The sequence below is a fragment of the Anabas testudineus genome, chromosome 18 (genome assembly GCF_900324465.2).
Source record: "Anabas testudineus chromosome 18, fAnaTes1.2, whole genome shotgun sequence".
Classification (NCBI taxonomy): Eukaryota; Metazoa; Chordata; class Actinopteri; order Anabantiformes; family Anabantidae; genus Anabas; species Anabas testudineus.
In genome coordinates, this window is record NC_046627.1 from 8,057,606 (window position 1) to 8,072,983 (window position 15,378).

General features: G+C 38.5%; 1 protein-coding gene across 1 annotated transcript; it reads right to left on the reverse strand.

Moving 5' to 3' along the window:
• Window positions 1–482: 482 nt before the first annotated feature.
• Window positions 483–7,915, reverse strand: LOC113168260 (zinc finger protein 239-like). The gene is made up of 3 exons (XM_026369272.1): window positions 7,898–7,915; window positions 3,386–3,492; window positions 483–3,293 (listed from the first exon to the last, which is right to left on the reverse strand). Exons 2-3 carry the CDS (start codon window positions 3,401–3,403, stop codon window positions 2,283–2,285), a joined length of 1,029 nt encoding a protein of 342 aa, XP_026225057.1. The 5' UTR covers window positions 3,404–3,492; window positions 7,898–7,915; the 3' UTR covers window positions 483–2,282.
• Window positions 7,916–15,378: the final 7,463 nt, after the last annotated feature.

Here is a 15,378-nt window from a genome sequence, read left to right on the forward strand (position 1 = left end):
GGATACCTGCAGAGGAGAACAGAGAGAGCAGGAGACAGAGAGGAGGAAACAAAACTACAGGAGAGAGAAGACACAAAGTTAATGACATGAAATGGTGGCATTTGAATTGATAGAGGAGAAAGGAGAGAGGAGAGGAGCTCAGTGCACCAAGTACCCTCCTACCTGTCTCCCTGATCACATTAGCTGTAGTTGTCATCTGAAAACACTTCCTGACCACAGAAAGAAGCAGCTTAAAGTCTGATCTGAAATGAACAGAGATCCAATAAAGGGAAGAAAAAACTGGTGTTATGTGTCAGAACCTTCTGGATTTAGTTCAAATTAAAATCCTTCAATCCATATAAAGACTGCTAACAGAATATTACTACAACTCATCTATATATCACCAGAGTTTACTGCAGTACTGTCAGTACTCTGGTCTGATAATTGTTGTACTGATCTGTGAATCAACCTTTAGCCTTCTAATCATCACAGGAGGCAAAAAAGGTCAATTATGGGAGAAAATATTGATCCTGATAACATTTATTAGTTCCAGCCATACTTCATGAGTTATTTTAATATTTATAATTTAATTTCCATTTTCTTACATTAATATTTGCTCAGTTACAAATCAAGCAGTTTTCTTCTTCAGTTTTTACAAACTACAGCTTTGTTGTTTTTATTTTTATGTTGAACTAACGAGAGTCAGTTTCTTATTCAAATGTTAAAACTTCTCAAAAGACACAACACTAACACTGGTTTATTAAATCGCTTCAAGCCATGTATTGTTTATTAAAAAGGTTGCTTGATTGTTACAGTTCATGCCTTATAATTTCTTTATGAATATAAAAAACAATTCAACAACATCATCACAGAATACATTTATCAGCAAAAGAGCAGAATTAAAAATAAAACAAACAAACAAACAAACAGTGTTTCTCCCAGATGTTGATTCTACCTGTGATGGTGGCTGAGGGTCTGATTTACTACTGTAGACCTACACATAGCTGAACCAACCAAATACTGAGGATCTTAACACATTAATGACATGATATGAACATTTTAACTGAAAGATTCAGAAGATAATTAAAGATCATCACGTTTGTATTAACCAACAACAGCACGTTTCATTTGTCCTGTCATCAATTTAAAACACTGAATTCACATCATTCATGCTGGTGTTTGACAATTTAGTAGAATTAATTAGTTGTTTAATAAATTGAAAAGCAGACAGTAATACTATGTGTTGAAAATACCAATATGTTTTAAAGACTATTGAATGCTGATAAAAAACAAAATGAGCTACTAGAACTGACAATAATAGAACAATAATGAATTTAATCTAATTCAAAATGAAAAAACAGACAACTGTAATACTACATGTTAAAAATAAAAAACACAATGAGTAGAATATTTTCAAAAGATAACAACATACATCAAATTCATCTTATGTAACTTTAGGAGATTTTAACAAGGAAAAAAGTGATGCAAAGTCCAGATCTGGAAGGACATAACAACATCTGTTGTCTCATTAGGAGCATGTCCTGATGTAGTCAGTCGTGTATACAAGGACATAACAGCTACTGAAAACCATTTGACTTGCTGCAATGACATTTCAACAAAATGGACAAACCTCCCACCAGATGTTTTTCACTTTGGTTTTGAAGGTGTCTTTGAATTCAGTCCTCTGTAGGTTGATAACTTGAATTTCCATCAAACAATGTGGCGTCCTGTTGTTTCTTCCACATAACCGAGTCCGGATCAGTGTAAATATCCAGCATGACCTTTTCACCCATTGAGTTCTGATGGGTTTTAAAAGTGATCCTTACATTTTTTCAGCAGTTTAGTTTGACAGATTTTAAATTTTACTCATGGAAAACAAACTGTATTACTGAGAACAGCTAGTTGAGGGTTAAGGGGGTCGTGCCTAAGGAACGAGAAAAATTCAAATGCCGGTTCCCCCACATGGAGGGCGGCGATGTTACCACTACACGATCTAGTTGCTTACAAAGTTACAGATTTTATAATTAATTCAACTAATAATTTTGAACACATTTGTGCTTCTTAAAAACCTTTTCTGCAAGAAACCTTTTACATAATTAGAGCATGAGTACGGTTTGTGTCCAGTGTGGACACGTTAATGCCGTGAGAGTTCGGATGATGTATAGAAACATTTGTCACAGTCTTGACACCAGTGTGGTTTTAGTCCAGCGTGGAAAAGCTTGTGTCTGTGATATAAAGATGAAATGCTGAAGCTTTTTCTTCTTTGTTTACAACTGTGAGGTTTCTCTCCATTGTGGACTCGCTCATGTATTGAGCAAGTCTGTGCTGATAGGAATGTTTTCTGACATTATTTGCACTTTTTTTCTTGCACAGGGTTTTTCTCCAGTGTGAATCCGTTCATGACGCCTTAACGAAGAGGACCTGCTAAAGATCTTCCCACATTGCTCACAAGGGTAGATTCTTTCTTTAGTGTGGATGTTTCTATGAATTGTTAATGCTCCTTTCTGAGTGAATCTCTTCCCACACTTTTCACATCTATATGGTTTCACTCCAGTATGTATTCGTTCATGGTTGTTGCAGTTTCCTGAAGAAGTGAACGTTTTTTCACAATGTCTGCACTGGTATGGTTTCTCTCCACTGTGAATACATTTATGAAATTTTAGGCTTTCTGATCGAGCAAAATCTTTCCCACACTCGTCACAGTGATAAGGCTTCTCTCCAGTGTGAATCCGTTCGTGATACTTTAATGAAGTGGATCTGCTAAAGATCTTCCCACATTGCTCACAAGGATAGATTGTTTCTTTAGTGTGGATGTTTCTATGAATTGTTAATGCTCCTTTCTGAGTGAATCTTTTCCCACACTCCTCACATCTATATGGTTTCAGTCCAGTATGTGTTCGTGCATGTCTGCTGCAGTTTGTTAAACAAGTGAAAGTTTTTTCACAGTGTCTGCACTGGTATGGTTTCTCTCCACTGTGAATACGTTTATGACTGTTTAAGTTTTCTAATTGAGCAAAATCTTTCCCACACTCATCACAGTGATAAGGTTTCTCTCCAGTGTGAATGAGAAAGTGACTTTTCAGGGAACATGACCGAGAGAAAGCTTTGCCACACTGATCACAACTGAACGGTTTCTCTCCACTGTGAACTCTCTGATGACGTTTTAATTCTGTTGATGTTACAAAAGCTTTACCACACTGATCACAGCTGTATGGTTTCTCTCCAGTATGAACTCTCTCATGAATCTTTAGTTTGTATGATGAAGACAATTCTTTGTTACAATACTGACATTGTTTCTTTGCGTTTCTGTGTTTCTAAAATGACAGAGAGAGAAAATTTAAGGTTTTGTTAATGGAGATAATAAAACATGCACAGTATGTGAGATGTAAGAGATTTAAATTCTCACCTTTTGGGGAGAACTCATCCTGCTTCTTTCTCAGAGGCACCAGATTTGACAAAGCTGTCCTGATATCAGACAAAACAATGCTCGTCCTCACCTGAGATGAATGTGATCTGTGAACCAACAAAGACACAAGATAAGACAAAAAACACAGCTACAGAATATCACTGACTCAGCAGATGAGGATCACTGTGTGCAATTGATCCAGTTGATCCTTCAGATGATTAATCGGGCTGATCTCATGATGTCTGCTCTCACACCGGTAAGTTAGTAAAAAAAACTTCTGTCCTGAAGAGACTTGGCAGCATTCACAAATGAGAGAGAGCTACAGATGAGAAATGTCTCTCTAAACACCACCGCTGAAGAAATAATCATTTTTGGCTTGTCAATCCACATGACCTGCCTTGGCTTCCCTAGACTCAAAATGTTTTGTCAGAGCAAAACCACAGGGCCAATAATAAGCCAGAAAATGACAAGAACAGGTTCTTCAAGTTGAGAATCTCACAGAAAATTGTCAATGACCTGAAAGTAATAGAGGAGACAAAGAGAGACATCCTTTGGAGGGTAAGGTAAGGCTGTCTTAACCTCCAGAAACTAGAAAAGTCTGCATTGACAAGCAAATGATTATTTTTATGGGCCACTGTTTCATCAGGCAATTTGTTCCAGGTAAGCCGTACTCTACTGGTTAAAGGTATTTGTACTGGGTGGGGTGGACCTCTGTGACCGCAGTTGCAAGATATTCTTCTGCATAACAAGCACCAAACTAGGACAGGAGATCTACTGAATAAGTAAGGGTTGTTTGAAATTTGTTTGTGTCATTTCTCTCTAGTCTGCTGATTTAGCCTGTTTGTCAGTCTGTTTCGGGACTGGTCTCCTCGTAGCAGATACGTGAAAGTTCTTCACTACGGCACCCTTTAGTAGTCTGTCTTCATTGGAATATCATGCCGTTAGGATTACAGCACCGATCACAGCCCACATCATTGTGATCTACCGACCGCCGGGCCAACTGGGGGACTTTTGTGACGAGCTGGATATTCAAGATTCAAAAAACTTTATTAATCCCAGAGGGAAATTGTTTTGCCTCATTACCATTGTTCTCAAAACAGACAGAAAGAAAAGGAACCACAACCAGGAAAGATCCAACACCAACATAAATACACAATAACATCAATATCGAAAAACTCAATATATATACAGAATATGTAAAATAGATAAATGAAATTGGGTCAATACATTCACCACAAGTATATGAGTTTCACTTCCCCCACCCCTTACAGAGGGGGGAGGAATTGTACAGATTGATGGCCACAGGTAGAAAGGATCTCCTGTGGCGCTCTGTGGAGCATTTAATGTTAATAAGTCTTTGGCTGAACGTGCTCCTCTGTCCAACCAACACACTGTGCAGTGGGTGGGAGGGATTGTCCAAGATTAAGAGGAGTTTGGACAGCATCCTCCTCTCAGCCACAACATGTAGAGGGTCCAGCTCCACCCCCAGAACAGAGCCAGCCCTCCTAATCAGCTTGTTTAGTCTGTTAGTGTCTGCCACCTTCATGTTGCTGCCCCAGCAGACCACAGCATAGAAGATGACACTCATAAAACATTCGCAGCATGGTGCTGCAGACGTTGAAGGACCTGAGTCTCCTCAGGAAGTACATCCGGCTCTGAGCCTTTCTGTACAATGCTGATGAGTTTCTGGTCCAGTCCAGTTTGTTGTCCAAGTACACTCCCAGGTATTTGTACTCAGATACAACCTCCACCTCCTCCCCCTGTATAGAGAGAGGGATGACAGGACTCCCAGATTTCCTGAAGTCCATCGCCAGCTCCTTTGTTTTGTTGATGTTGATTTGCAGATGGTTGAGTCCACACCAGTCAACGAAACTGTCCACCACTCCACGGTACTCTGTGACATTGCCACCCTTAATACATCCTACAATTGCAGAGTCATCAGAGAACTTCTGAAGATGACAGGACTCTGAGTTGTACCTGAAGTCTGAGGTGTACAGGGTGAAGAGGACCCAGGGCTTATTGTTTGGGAAGCAGCAAATGGTTTTTGTGGGTACGTGGGTGTCCACACAGAAATTAATGTAGTCAGAGATGCAGTCCGTCAGTCCATCAATGTCCTCACCGTGAGGGTCACAGAGAGTCTTCCAGTCTGTCTCTTCAAAGCATCCCTGCAGGGCAAGGTGTGCCCCCTCTGTCCACCTCTTTACTGTTTTAATGGTAAGCTATTGTTATATTGATATGCTATTGTCTCAGTTCCCTGAGGATGGCACTCCTCTTATTGTCTTAGGAGATCTCAACATCCACCTCAATAAACCACAGGCATCTGAAGTGCTCGCTCTTCTGAACACGTTTGACCTTAGACTAGTCTCCACTCCTCCAACTCACAAAGCTGGCAACAACCTGGACCTCGTTCTGATCCGACATTGCACTATGGACAACATCTCTGTCACTCCTCTGCATTTGTCGGATCACTTCTTCATTCAGCTCACAGTCTTCATCTCTAGACCATCTCATTCTTCCACTGCATTGGAAACATTCCGCCGCAACCTCAGATCTCTCAACCCGGAGCAGTTTTCTTCCCTGGGTCTGCAGCACTGCCCTCATCGCAGGTCTTATCCACCTACGACACCGACGCAGCCACGGACAGGCTCTGCGATAGTCTTTCATTCTGCCTGGATAGTCTGTGCCCAACATCTACTAGACCTGCTGGTCCTTCAGCTTCCAACTCGTGGCTCACCGACCAGATCCGTGAACAACGCACGGTGCTCAGAAGTGCTGAGAGGAAGTGGCGCAAATCCAAGTCTCAACCTGCTCTAACTGAGTATCAGGATTTGCTTCAATCTTTCTCTTACAGAGTCACCAGGGCGAAGACTGAATACTACCAGGACAAGCTCAGCAACACCACAGACACCAGAAAGCAACTTTCAAGTCTCTACTCTATCTACCCCCACCTCCACCACCCACCTGTCTCACAGCTGACGACTTTGCCTCCTTTTTTACCAACAAGGTGGCAGCCATCAGCTCCCAGTTCTCTCCTCCTGACAATGACATTCTGCTTACTAAACCTGACGATGCATCTCACTTCACTTTTTCAACACTGTCAGAGGACGATGTATCCACCTCCTCCTCTCAAATCGCCCGACCACCTGCTCTCTGGATCCGATCCCCTCTACTCTTCTTCAAGCTATCGCACCAACACTAATACCAGCCATTACACAGATCATCAACACCTCTTTCACAACAGGCACCTTTCCCACCTCATTCAAGCAGGCCCAGATTACTCCACTATAGAAGAAGCATTCTCTGGATCCCAGAGAAGGCTTCTAGTTGGAAGAACAATGAAGAGAACAGTGAAGAGAAGGTGGTGTTACAGATTCAAACCTGTGCTACCCAGGACCTCTGGACTGAAGACTTTAAGTTATGTTCATGTTCAGTTTCATTTAGAAAGTTTCATTAGAAAATGGATTGACATTCTTGTTTTCTTGTCAGTCTATTCTGATTTTGAAGTGTAGCTGTTTTCTAACAGTAAATTTGTTCTGCTGTCCACTACAGTGGACATGCTGTAAAATATCAAATAATAATATGTCTGTGAAGATTTTCAGTCCTCCAGGTAAAGTTATCTGGAAGTTGAGTCGTGACAACTGTACGTCTTTCTTGTTAGGTTGAAATGTTTCACTACTCATCAAAGTCGCTTCTTCAGTCTGAGGAAAGTTGGTTAGAGACAAACAACAAACCCTTCAGGCTGGAAACCAACTAGTGATGTCTGTCTGACTTCACCTGATCTTGTTTTGTTGTGGAAAAAGATCTGGAAAAAGACTGGATCAGACCAGTTGAATCTGGTTTGATCCAGTCAAGTGATTCACACTAGAGACCGAAGCAGTCAGTTCTTCAAAAGTCATTGGTCCCGTGTCTTTTTCAACACCAAAGTAAGATCAGGTGAAGTCAGACACACATTCAACAGGTTCCTTGATGTGTATTAGCACTACAGTATATAGCCACTCTAAATAATGCACAACATGTTTCACCAAGAACACCTTTTACCAACAACTACTGACTAATAATCAACTAATCTTTACAAACATGTATGAACATTATTCACAGAAACTCTAGTTACACTCATCACATCATTATAAAGACGCTGCTTTTACCACAAATCTTTGAATGAATGAACCCATTTTCAAGACAATTGATGAATTGATTCATTTCAACACGATCAAAACAACCTGGAAGAAACATTTTTCTTGGTTTTCAGGAGTAAATATATGTCTTCATAAAATAAAGTTAAACATTAACAGTGAAAACAAAGACACGGTTACACTGTTATGAAAGGAAGCGTGGAAACTTTGGTTTCTTTAAAGAGCTGTAGAGTCCAACAAAAACACGTAAAACCCACGATTGTTGCTAAAACGGAAATAACTCAGTTTAGTTTCTTAGAAATATAAGTTTAAAACTATCATTTAGTACTTTTAACTACGTTTTAACGACGTAAAAACGGGAGAACCCGCATGGACTCACCTCAACTCAGAGACGGAGGAAAACAGGAAGTATCCACAGGAAGTGACATCATCGGGTCATAGGTCACGCACAGAAAATCAGTTACGAAAATAAAAGCTCCTTCAAAATAAGATTAAATATACAGTTCCATACATGTAGATGTAGTAGAGTGATGTTGTTGCACTGTGATGTGAACAGGACATTTTACGTTGTACTAAAAATTCCATAAATAATCTGAAAAAGATTAAAAAAGATCTTCTCCTCACATTACAGTATCAAGCAGTTTGATTTATTTCTATAAGAAAACTTACACATATAATTAGGTATTTTATTCTGACAACAGGAAGTTTTCTTGTCTTATCATATAGTCGCTGTACTAAACTCTCCGGTTTGTTTGCTAATTTAAAGTGTTCATAATTTTATTATTATATTATTATTAATATGAGAACAAAGAAGAATAAAGTGTGAAACTGTCCTTTAGCACAGTTTCTGTCCACAGTCTCGTTAAATCCTCAGTGAGACTCCTGCTGCTTCTCTTGTCTTCATCAGTCTCCACAGTTGTTACTGTCCCACATGTTGGATGTTGGATCTTCGAGCTGAGCTGCAGGAAGGAAAAACTGCTCAACGACAACTTTTACACACTTATTTTAATAACTATTGACTGAACATCACTGATTTCATCCACTTCATCTACTGACAGCTGGTTAATCTGAAATGATTCAGTCCTTTATTAACTGGTTCTATTTGATACGGTACAAATACAAAGTAGACTTTAATGACAACACTGTAATGTACTTTAGTACAGTTGTTACTTCCTGGACCTTTATTTATCGACTTTATTAAACATTAATGATGTAATGTTACAGCTTTCAACTCTTTTTAGGGGGATTTATTGGTATTTTTACAGATAATAATTATGAAGAAAACACGTCTCTGTTGGTGTTTGCTGATTCAGTGCTCTACTTTAACTGTATTTATTTTTTTAGGTCGGTTTATAAGTTTTTCTAATCACTTCATATCTCTTTATGATAAACACACTGTGCTGTGGGAGTAGATTCTCCTCAACAAAGAGTCTGAGTGTTTTCTGAAATACTGAGATAAGCCTGTATTCTGACTTTGACTGTCTGAAATGGGATTTTCCATTAAAAACACCCTCAAACACATTTCTGTACTTTAGTACTGTGTGGATCCAGGTTTCCAGTCCAGGAGGGAGCACCCTTTCTCTTCTCAATCACCCGTTTCTAAACTTCTAAACTTTAACTTTTTTTAAGTTTCTCACCTGTTCTTCTACATTTCACCCTCTGGTTTATGTCATGCAAATAAAGAGAATTTGTATCAATAATTTGAATCAGTTTATTACAAAGTATAAAGAAGTTAGAAAAGCACAGAAAGGAGAACATGACTGGACTCTCAAGAGAGGGCTCAGCAAATGAACCAAGAACTATCTGTTACTCGGCTATTTATCAAAGCCTCTCTCACTTTCTCACTCCTCATACTCCCTGTTTTGCTTTCTTCATTTCCAGGGTCAGAGACTTTGTGTTGTCTCCCACTCTAACTCAGTCAAACGTATCTCTGCTCTAAAACATCTGCTCCTTCAGCAAAGAAAGTTTTATGATGTGTAAAATAAGTGAAGGATATATGAACTCTTAGCAAACTATTAATGGAAAATATCAATTTCTGCAAGAGTTAACTTAAAAACCGTGTTTATCTTCGATGGAGCCACTGAACCTCCAACACACACACACGCTGTTTCTAAACAGCACATATTTCAGAACACACTCCACACACCGGTCTGACTTCATTGGGTCAAAGTGTTCACATCTGCTTTCTCTGTGAGTGTTTGTGAATAATTAACCTGTGATCTATTAAAAAACTGCAGCTGTTTTATTTAAAGAATACTTTTGAAGTAATAACAAAGACAAAACACAAACTTTGATGACTCTTAAATGATAATAAAACCTTCCACACTGCACAGATCCAGACCTGATTCTTGTGTCTGCAGATCTTGTCTGGTCTTCAGCTGTTCTTGTGGCCTCAGAGGTCGACATGAAAATAAAAACAACAAAGCTGAAGTGTGTAAAAACTGAAGAAGAAAACTGGTTGATTTATAACTGAGCAAATATTAAACTAAGAACTGAGACAAAACAAAATGATAAATATTAAAATAACTGCAACTGATAAATGTTTTTTAGCATCAATATTTTTTCTCCCATAATTTACCTTTATTGGCTCCTGTCACAGGAGATCAGTACAACAATTATCAGACCAGAGTACTGACAGTACTGCAGTAAACTCTGGTGATGTAGTGATGTGTTGTAGTAATGTTCTGTTAGCACTACAATTCTTCAAATGGTCCAGAGTGCTGCAGATTTTAATTTGAACTAAATCCAGAAGGTTCAGACACATTACACCAGTCGTATCTTCTGTTTATTGGATCTCTGTTCATTTCAGATCAGACTTTAAGCTGCTTCTTTCTGTGGTCAGGAAGTGTTTTTAGATGACAACTACAGCTAATGTGATCAGGGAGACAGGTAGGAGGGTACTTGGTGTGTTATTAAGGAAGTAGACAGTGAGACAAGGAGACTTGGTGGATGAGTAAGTTCAGGTGTGTATATACAAAGAAAGAGGTTATTTAAGAAGAAGTAGGACACTGAGAGGACTGAAGAGAGTAGACAGGAGTACAGGGAGATACAGTGTAAGGTAAAGGTAGAGTTGGCTAAGGACAAACAATATGACATAGGTATATGAGGACTTATACGAGGTTGGACACTAAGGAGGAAGACGTGGATTTGTACAGGTTGGCGAGGCCACTCAAGTTTATTAATCAACCCCAGACCTAAACATAGTTTGAATTCATTTGAGAGCCTGAGAACTGGAAAAATCCAAAACCAGTCCTGTTTGTTATTGTGTACCGTCCTCCTGTCCCTTACTCTGAGTTTTTAACTGAATTCTCAGACTTTCTATCTGATTTAGTTCATTATAGTGGGTGACTTTAATATCCATGTAGATGTTGATGATAACTGCCTCAACACTGCCTTTAATTCTCTATTAGACTCCATTGGTTTTACCCAAAATGAAAATAAACCCACTCACTGTTTTAATCACACCCGTGATCTTATTCTGACATACAGTGTTGAAGCTGATCAGTTAAAAGTTTTTCCCCCAAAACCCTCTTTTATCTGACCATTTCTTAATTACATTTTAATTTACAGTACCAAACTTTACTAAACCTACTGATAAGATTCTCTACAGTAGATGTTTATGTGAAAATGCTGTTGACAAATTTAAGGAACTGATTCCATCTTTTATTTCAGAGCCATGTACCAACACAGAGGAAGGCAGTTATTTCAATGTTACTCCAGCACAAGTCGACTGTCTTGTTGATAATACTGCAGCCTCACTTGGAACAATACTCAATACTATTGCTGCTCTGAAAAAGAGGCTAATGAATCAGAGGAAGTTAGCTCCATGGTACAATTCACAAATCTGTAGCTTAAAGCAGAAATCACGTAAGCTGGAAAGGAGGTGGAGTTCCACAAATTTAGGTAAATATTTCCTAGCTTAATAATATATAAAGAAGCACTCCGTAAAGCTAGAACCTCATATTACTCCTCATTAATAGAGGCAAATAAGAACAACCCTGGGTTTCTTTTCAGCACTGTAGCCAGGCTGACAAAAAGTCATAGCTCTGTTGAGCCTAGTATTCCCTCAACTCTCAGCAGCAATGATTTAATGAACTTCTTTACAAATAAAATCATCACACAGTTCTGAGAACAGAATTTAAAATTGATAATGTCACTATCACACACTGTTTGGTAAGACAGACAAAAGTCACATGACTCCTTCAACTGAGAAAACTTTGGACTTCACAAATGTACCTAATAAAATTCACTAATTCTCATTACACCTGGATGTAGTGTGTCTCAGTCTGCCTGCTTCAGGATCTGTTTATCATTACAAAGGACATTTGAATCTTCTCATCAAGCTCAGATAAACATAACAATAGGAGCCTCCATTCAGACAGAACGACCAACCAACAGCACTGGTTAGAATGGTCTTACACCACCCCCCTTCTCCCTAAAGCATCAGAGTCCTGCAGTGCTGTTACCTGATCTGATGATACCTGAACTGTTGCCTCTGGACAGATCTGGTTTAAAATGACACATATTTCTATGTTGGTGGAGAAATGTTTCTGCTCTAGAAAGAATCAGTTGACATGACTCAACTTTCAGACAAACTCACCATATTTGTGAACAAACATTTCTTCAGAGATCCATCACTTCAAACAGCCTCGTGGTTAAAGCACACAACTTCCCACCCACAGTTTTTTAAACAAACCTCTTTTGTTAGTTGGTGGTTTAATAAAAGGAACTTATATACAGTAAATCCAGAAGCCACAAACTTACCGCTTTCTTTTTTAACAAGCCTAACCAAGCACTGCTGATTATATTTACAATTTTATTATAAACATCCAGTTGAAATAAGAGATTGTGGTCACGTCTGACAGTAAAAGGTGAATGAAATGAAACAGAACTAAAAAATATCACCTGACATAACTACTAACACAAATATATGTATTCAGATGTTTATTACTGTATGAGGTGGACAGCACATATTCTGATCTCCTGCTGTACAACTAGGCCCAGTGTCTCTCCAGAGCTGAGGTACTGACGTGCTTTGCCTTGTGTCTGACTCTTCTCGGTCCACCAACAGAGCCCAGAGTCACTTCCTGAAATAGCTGCACAGCCACGGTGGTTCTACCGTTGAACTCCAAAAATAAAACTAAGGGCTCTGGCTTTATACACATCGTAAATGGGATGCAAGGATCTCTGTATTTTGTGTCACTTGAAGCAGCGCGGTAAACAAAACACACCAGAGGGAAGGTTCAAACCAGGGGTCTGTAGTTGGGAGGTTCTGTGCCTTAACCACTAGGCAAATTCCCTCATACAGCATAATGTTAACAAAGCCTTGATTTGACCACGATCTTTAAAGTGATGGATCTCTGAAGAATTTTCTTGTTAAGGAGTTCACAAATATATCTGGTTCTCATGACTCAGTTCATAAAAGCTCAGTCGTGTCAACTGCTTCAGCAGAAACAGTAGCTTCTACAGTTTGTGTCCTTCTTGGGGGATGGTCTTCACACCTACTCAGTCTTTCGTCCACCTAACGACCCGGTTCTTTACATTTGTGAAGTGACGCTAAACTGGAAGAAAATGTGAAAGTGAAATTTCAAAGTTAGAACAGTAGTAAGCAAGTAGTATAATTAGCACAAATTAAATATCCATGTAGATTATTAATGTTTGACTAAAGGGCATTTTATTCAAAACTACTGTAATTTTCTGTAACTTTGTTCTACTGTTACAATCCATAAATAAAAGAACAACAACATGTTTGTGCTGAACAAACCTCATCAGTGTCTAAAATCTGAAGTAGTTTACAGATGGATTTAAAGTTATATATATCCTGCAGGAGAGCATCATACTTTATTTTGATATATAACTTATATATAACTGGATTACACGTCACTGCTCCACCTGGTGCATGAATGCACCATTGCAACTCATTCCTCAGGAAAAGTTTAGGGGGCGTTAACAAGGCAGCTACACATTAAGTACATCAGAGTGGAGGGTCGTGACTGGTGCAGGGGGGCTTAGTGAGTTGGTGCCCAAGTCATGCAAATGTCATGCAGAGATCAGCCAGAATTCCTGCAGGAACGAGGCAGCGAAATGTGCCGCTCCATCTGTAAGTCCTCATATACCTATGTCATATTGTTTGTCCTTAGCCAACTCTACCTTTACCTTACACTGTATCTCCCTGTACTCCTGTCTACTCTCTTCAGTCCTCTCAGTGTCCTACTTCTTCTTAAATAACCTCTTTCTTTGTATATACACACCTGAACTTCCTCATTCCACCAAGTCTCCTTGTCTCACTGTCTACTTCCTTAATAACACACCAAGTACCCTCCTACCTGTCTCCCTGATCACATTAGCTGTAGTTGTCATCTGAAAACACTTCCTGACCACAGAAAGAAGCAGCTTAAAGTCTGATCTGAAACAAACAGAGATCCAATAAAGGGAAGATACGACTGGTGTAATGTGTCTGAACCTTCTGGATTTAGTTCAAATTAAAATCTGCAGCACTCTGGACCATTTGAAGACTTTTAGTGTTAACAGAACATTACTACAACACATCCCTACATCACCAGAGTTTACTGCAGTACTGTCAGTACTCTGGTCTGATAATTGTTGTACTGATCTGTGAATCAACTTTTAGCCTTCTAATCATCACAGGAGGCAAAAAAGGTCAATTATGGGAGAAAATATTGATCCTGATAACATTTATTAGTTCCAGCCATACTTCGTGAGTTAATTAAATATTTATAATTTTTTAAAATTTTCTTACTTAAATATTTGCTCAGTTACAAATCAACCAATTTTCTTATTCAGTTTTTACAAACTACAGCTTTGTTGTTTTTATTTTTATGTTGAACTAACGAGAGTCAGTTTCTTATTCAAATGTTAAAACTTCTCAAAAGACACAACACTAACACTGGTTTATTAAATCGCTTCAAACCATATATTGTTTAATAAAAAGGTTGCTTGATTGTTACAGTTATCAGTTCATGTCTTATAATTTCTTTATGAATGTAAAAAACAATTCAACATCATCACAGAAGACATTTATCAGCAAAAGACCGGAATTAAAAATCGACAACAAACAAACAAACAGTGTTTCTCCCAGAAGTTGATTCTACCTGTGATGGTGGCTGAGGGTCTGTTTTACTACTGTAGACCTACACATAGCTGAACCAATCAAATACTGAGGATCTTAACACAATATTGACATGATATGAACATTCAGATTCACAAGATAATTAAAGATCATCAGGTTTCTATCCACCAACAACAGCACGTTTCATTTGTCCTGTCATCAATTTAAAACACTGAATTCACATCATTCATGCTGCTGTTTGACATTTTAGTAAAATTAATTAGTTGTTTAAGAAATAGAAAAACAGACAATAATACTAGGTGTTGAAAATACCAATATGTTTTAAAGACTATTGAATGCTGATATAAAACAATGTGAGATACTAGCTAGAGCTGACTATAATAGAACAATAATGAATTTAATCTAATTCAAAATGAAAAAACAGACAACTGTAATACTACATGTTAAAATAAAAACACAATGAGTAGAATATTTTCAAAAGATAGCAACATACATCAAATTAATTTTATCTAACTTTAGGAGATTTTAACAAGGAAAAAAGTGATGCAAAGTCCAGATCTGGAAGGACATAACAACATATGTTGTCTCATTAGGAGCATGTCCTGATGTAGTCAGTCGTGTATACAAGGACATAACAGCTCCTGAAAACCATTTGACTTGCTGCAATGACATTTCAACAAAATGGACAAACCTCCCACCAGATGTTTTTCACTTTGGTTTTGAAGGTGTCTTTGAATTCAGTCCTCTGTAGGTTGATAACTTGAATTTCC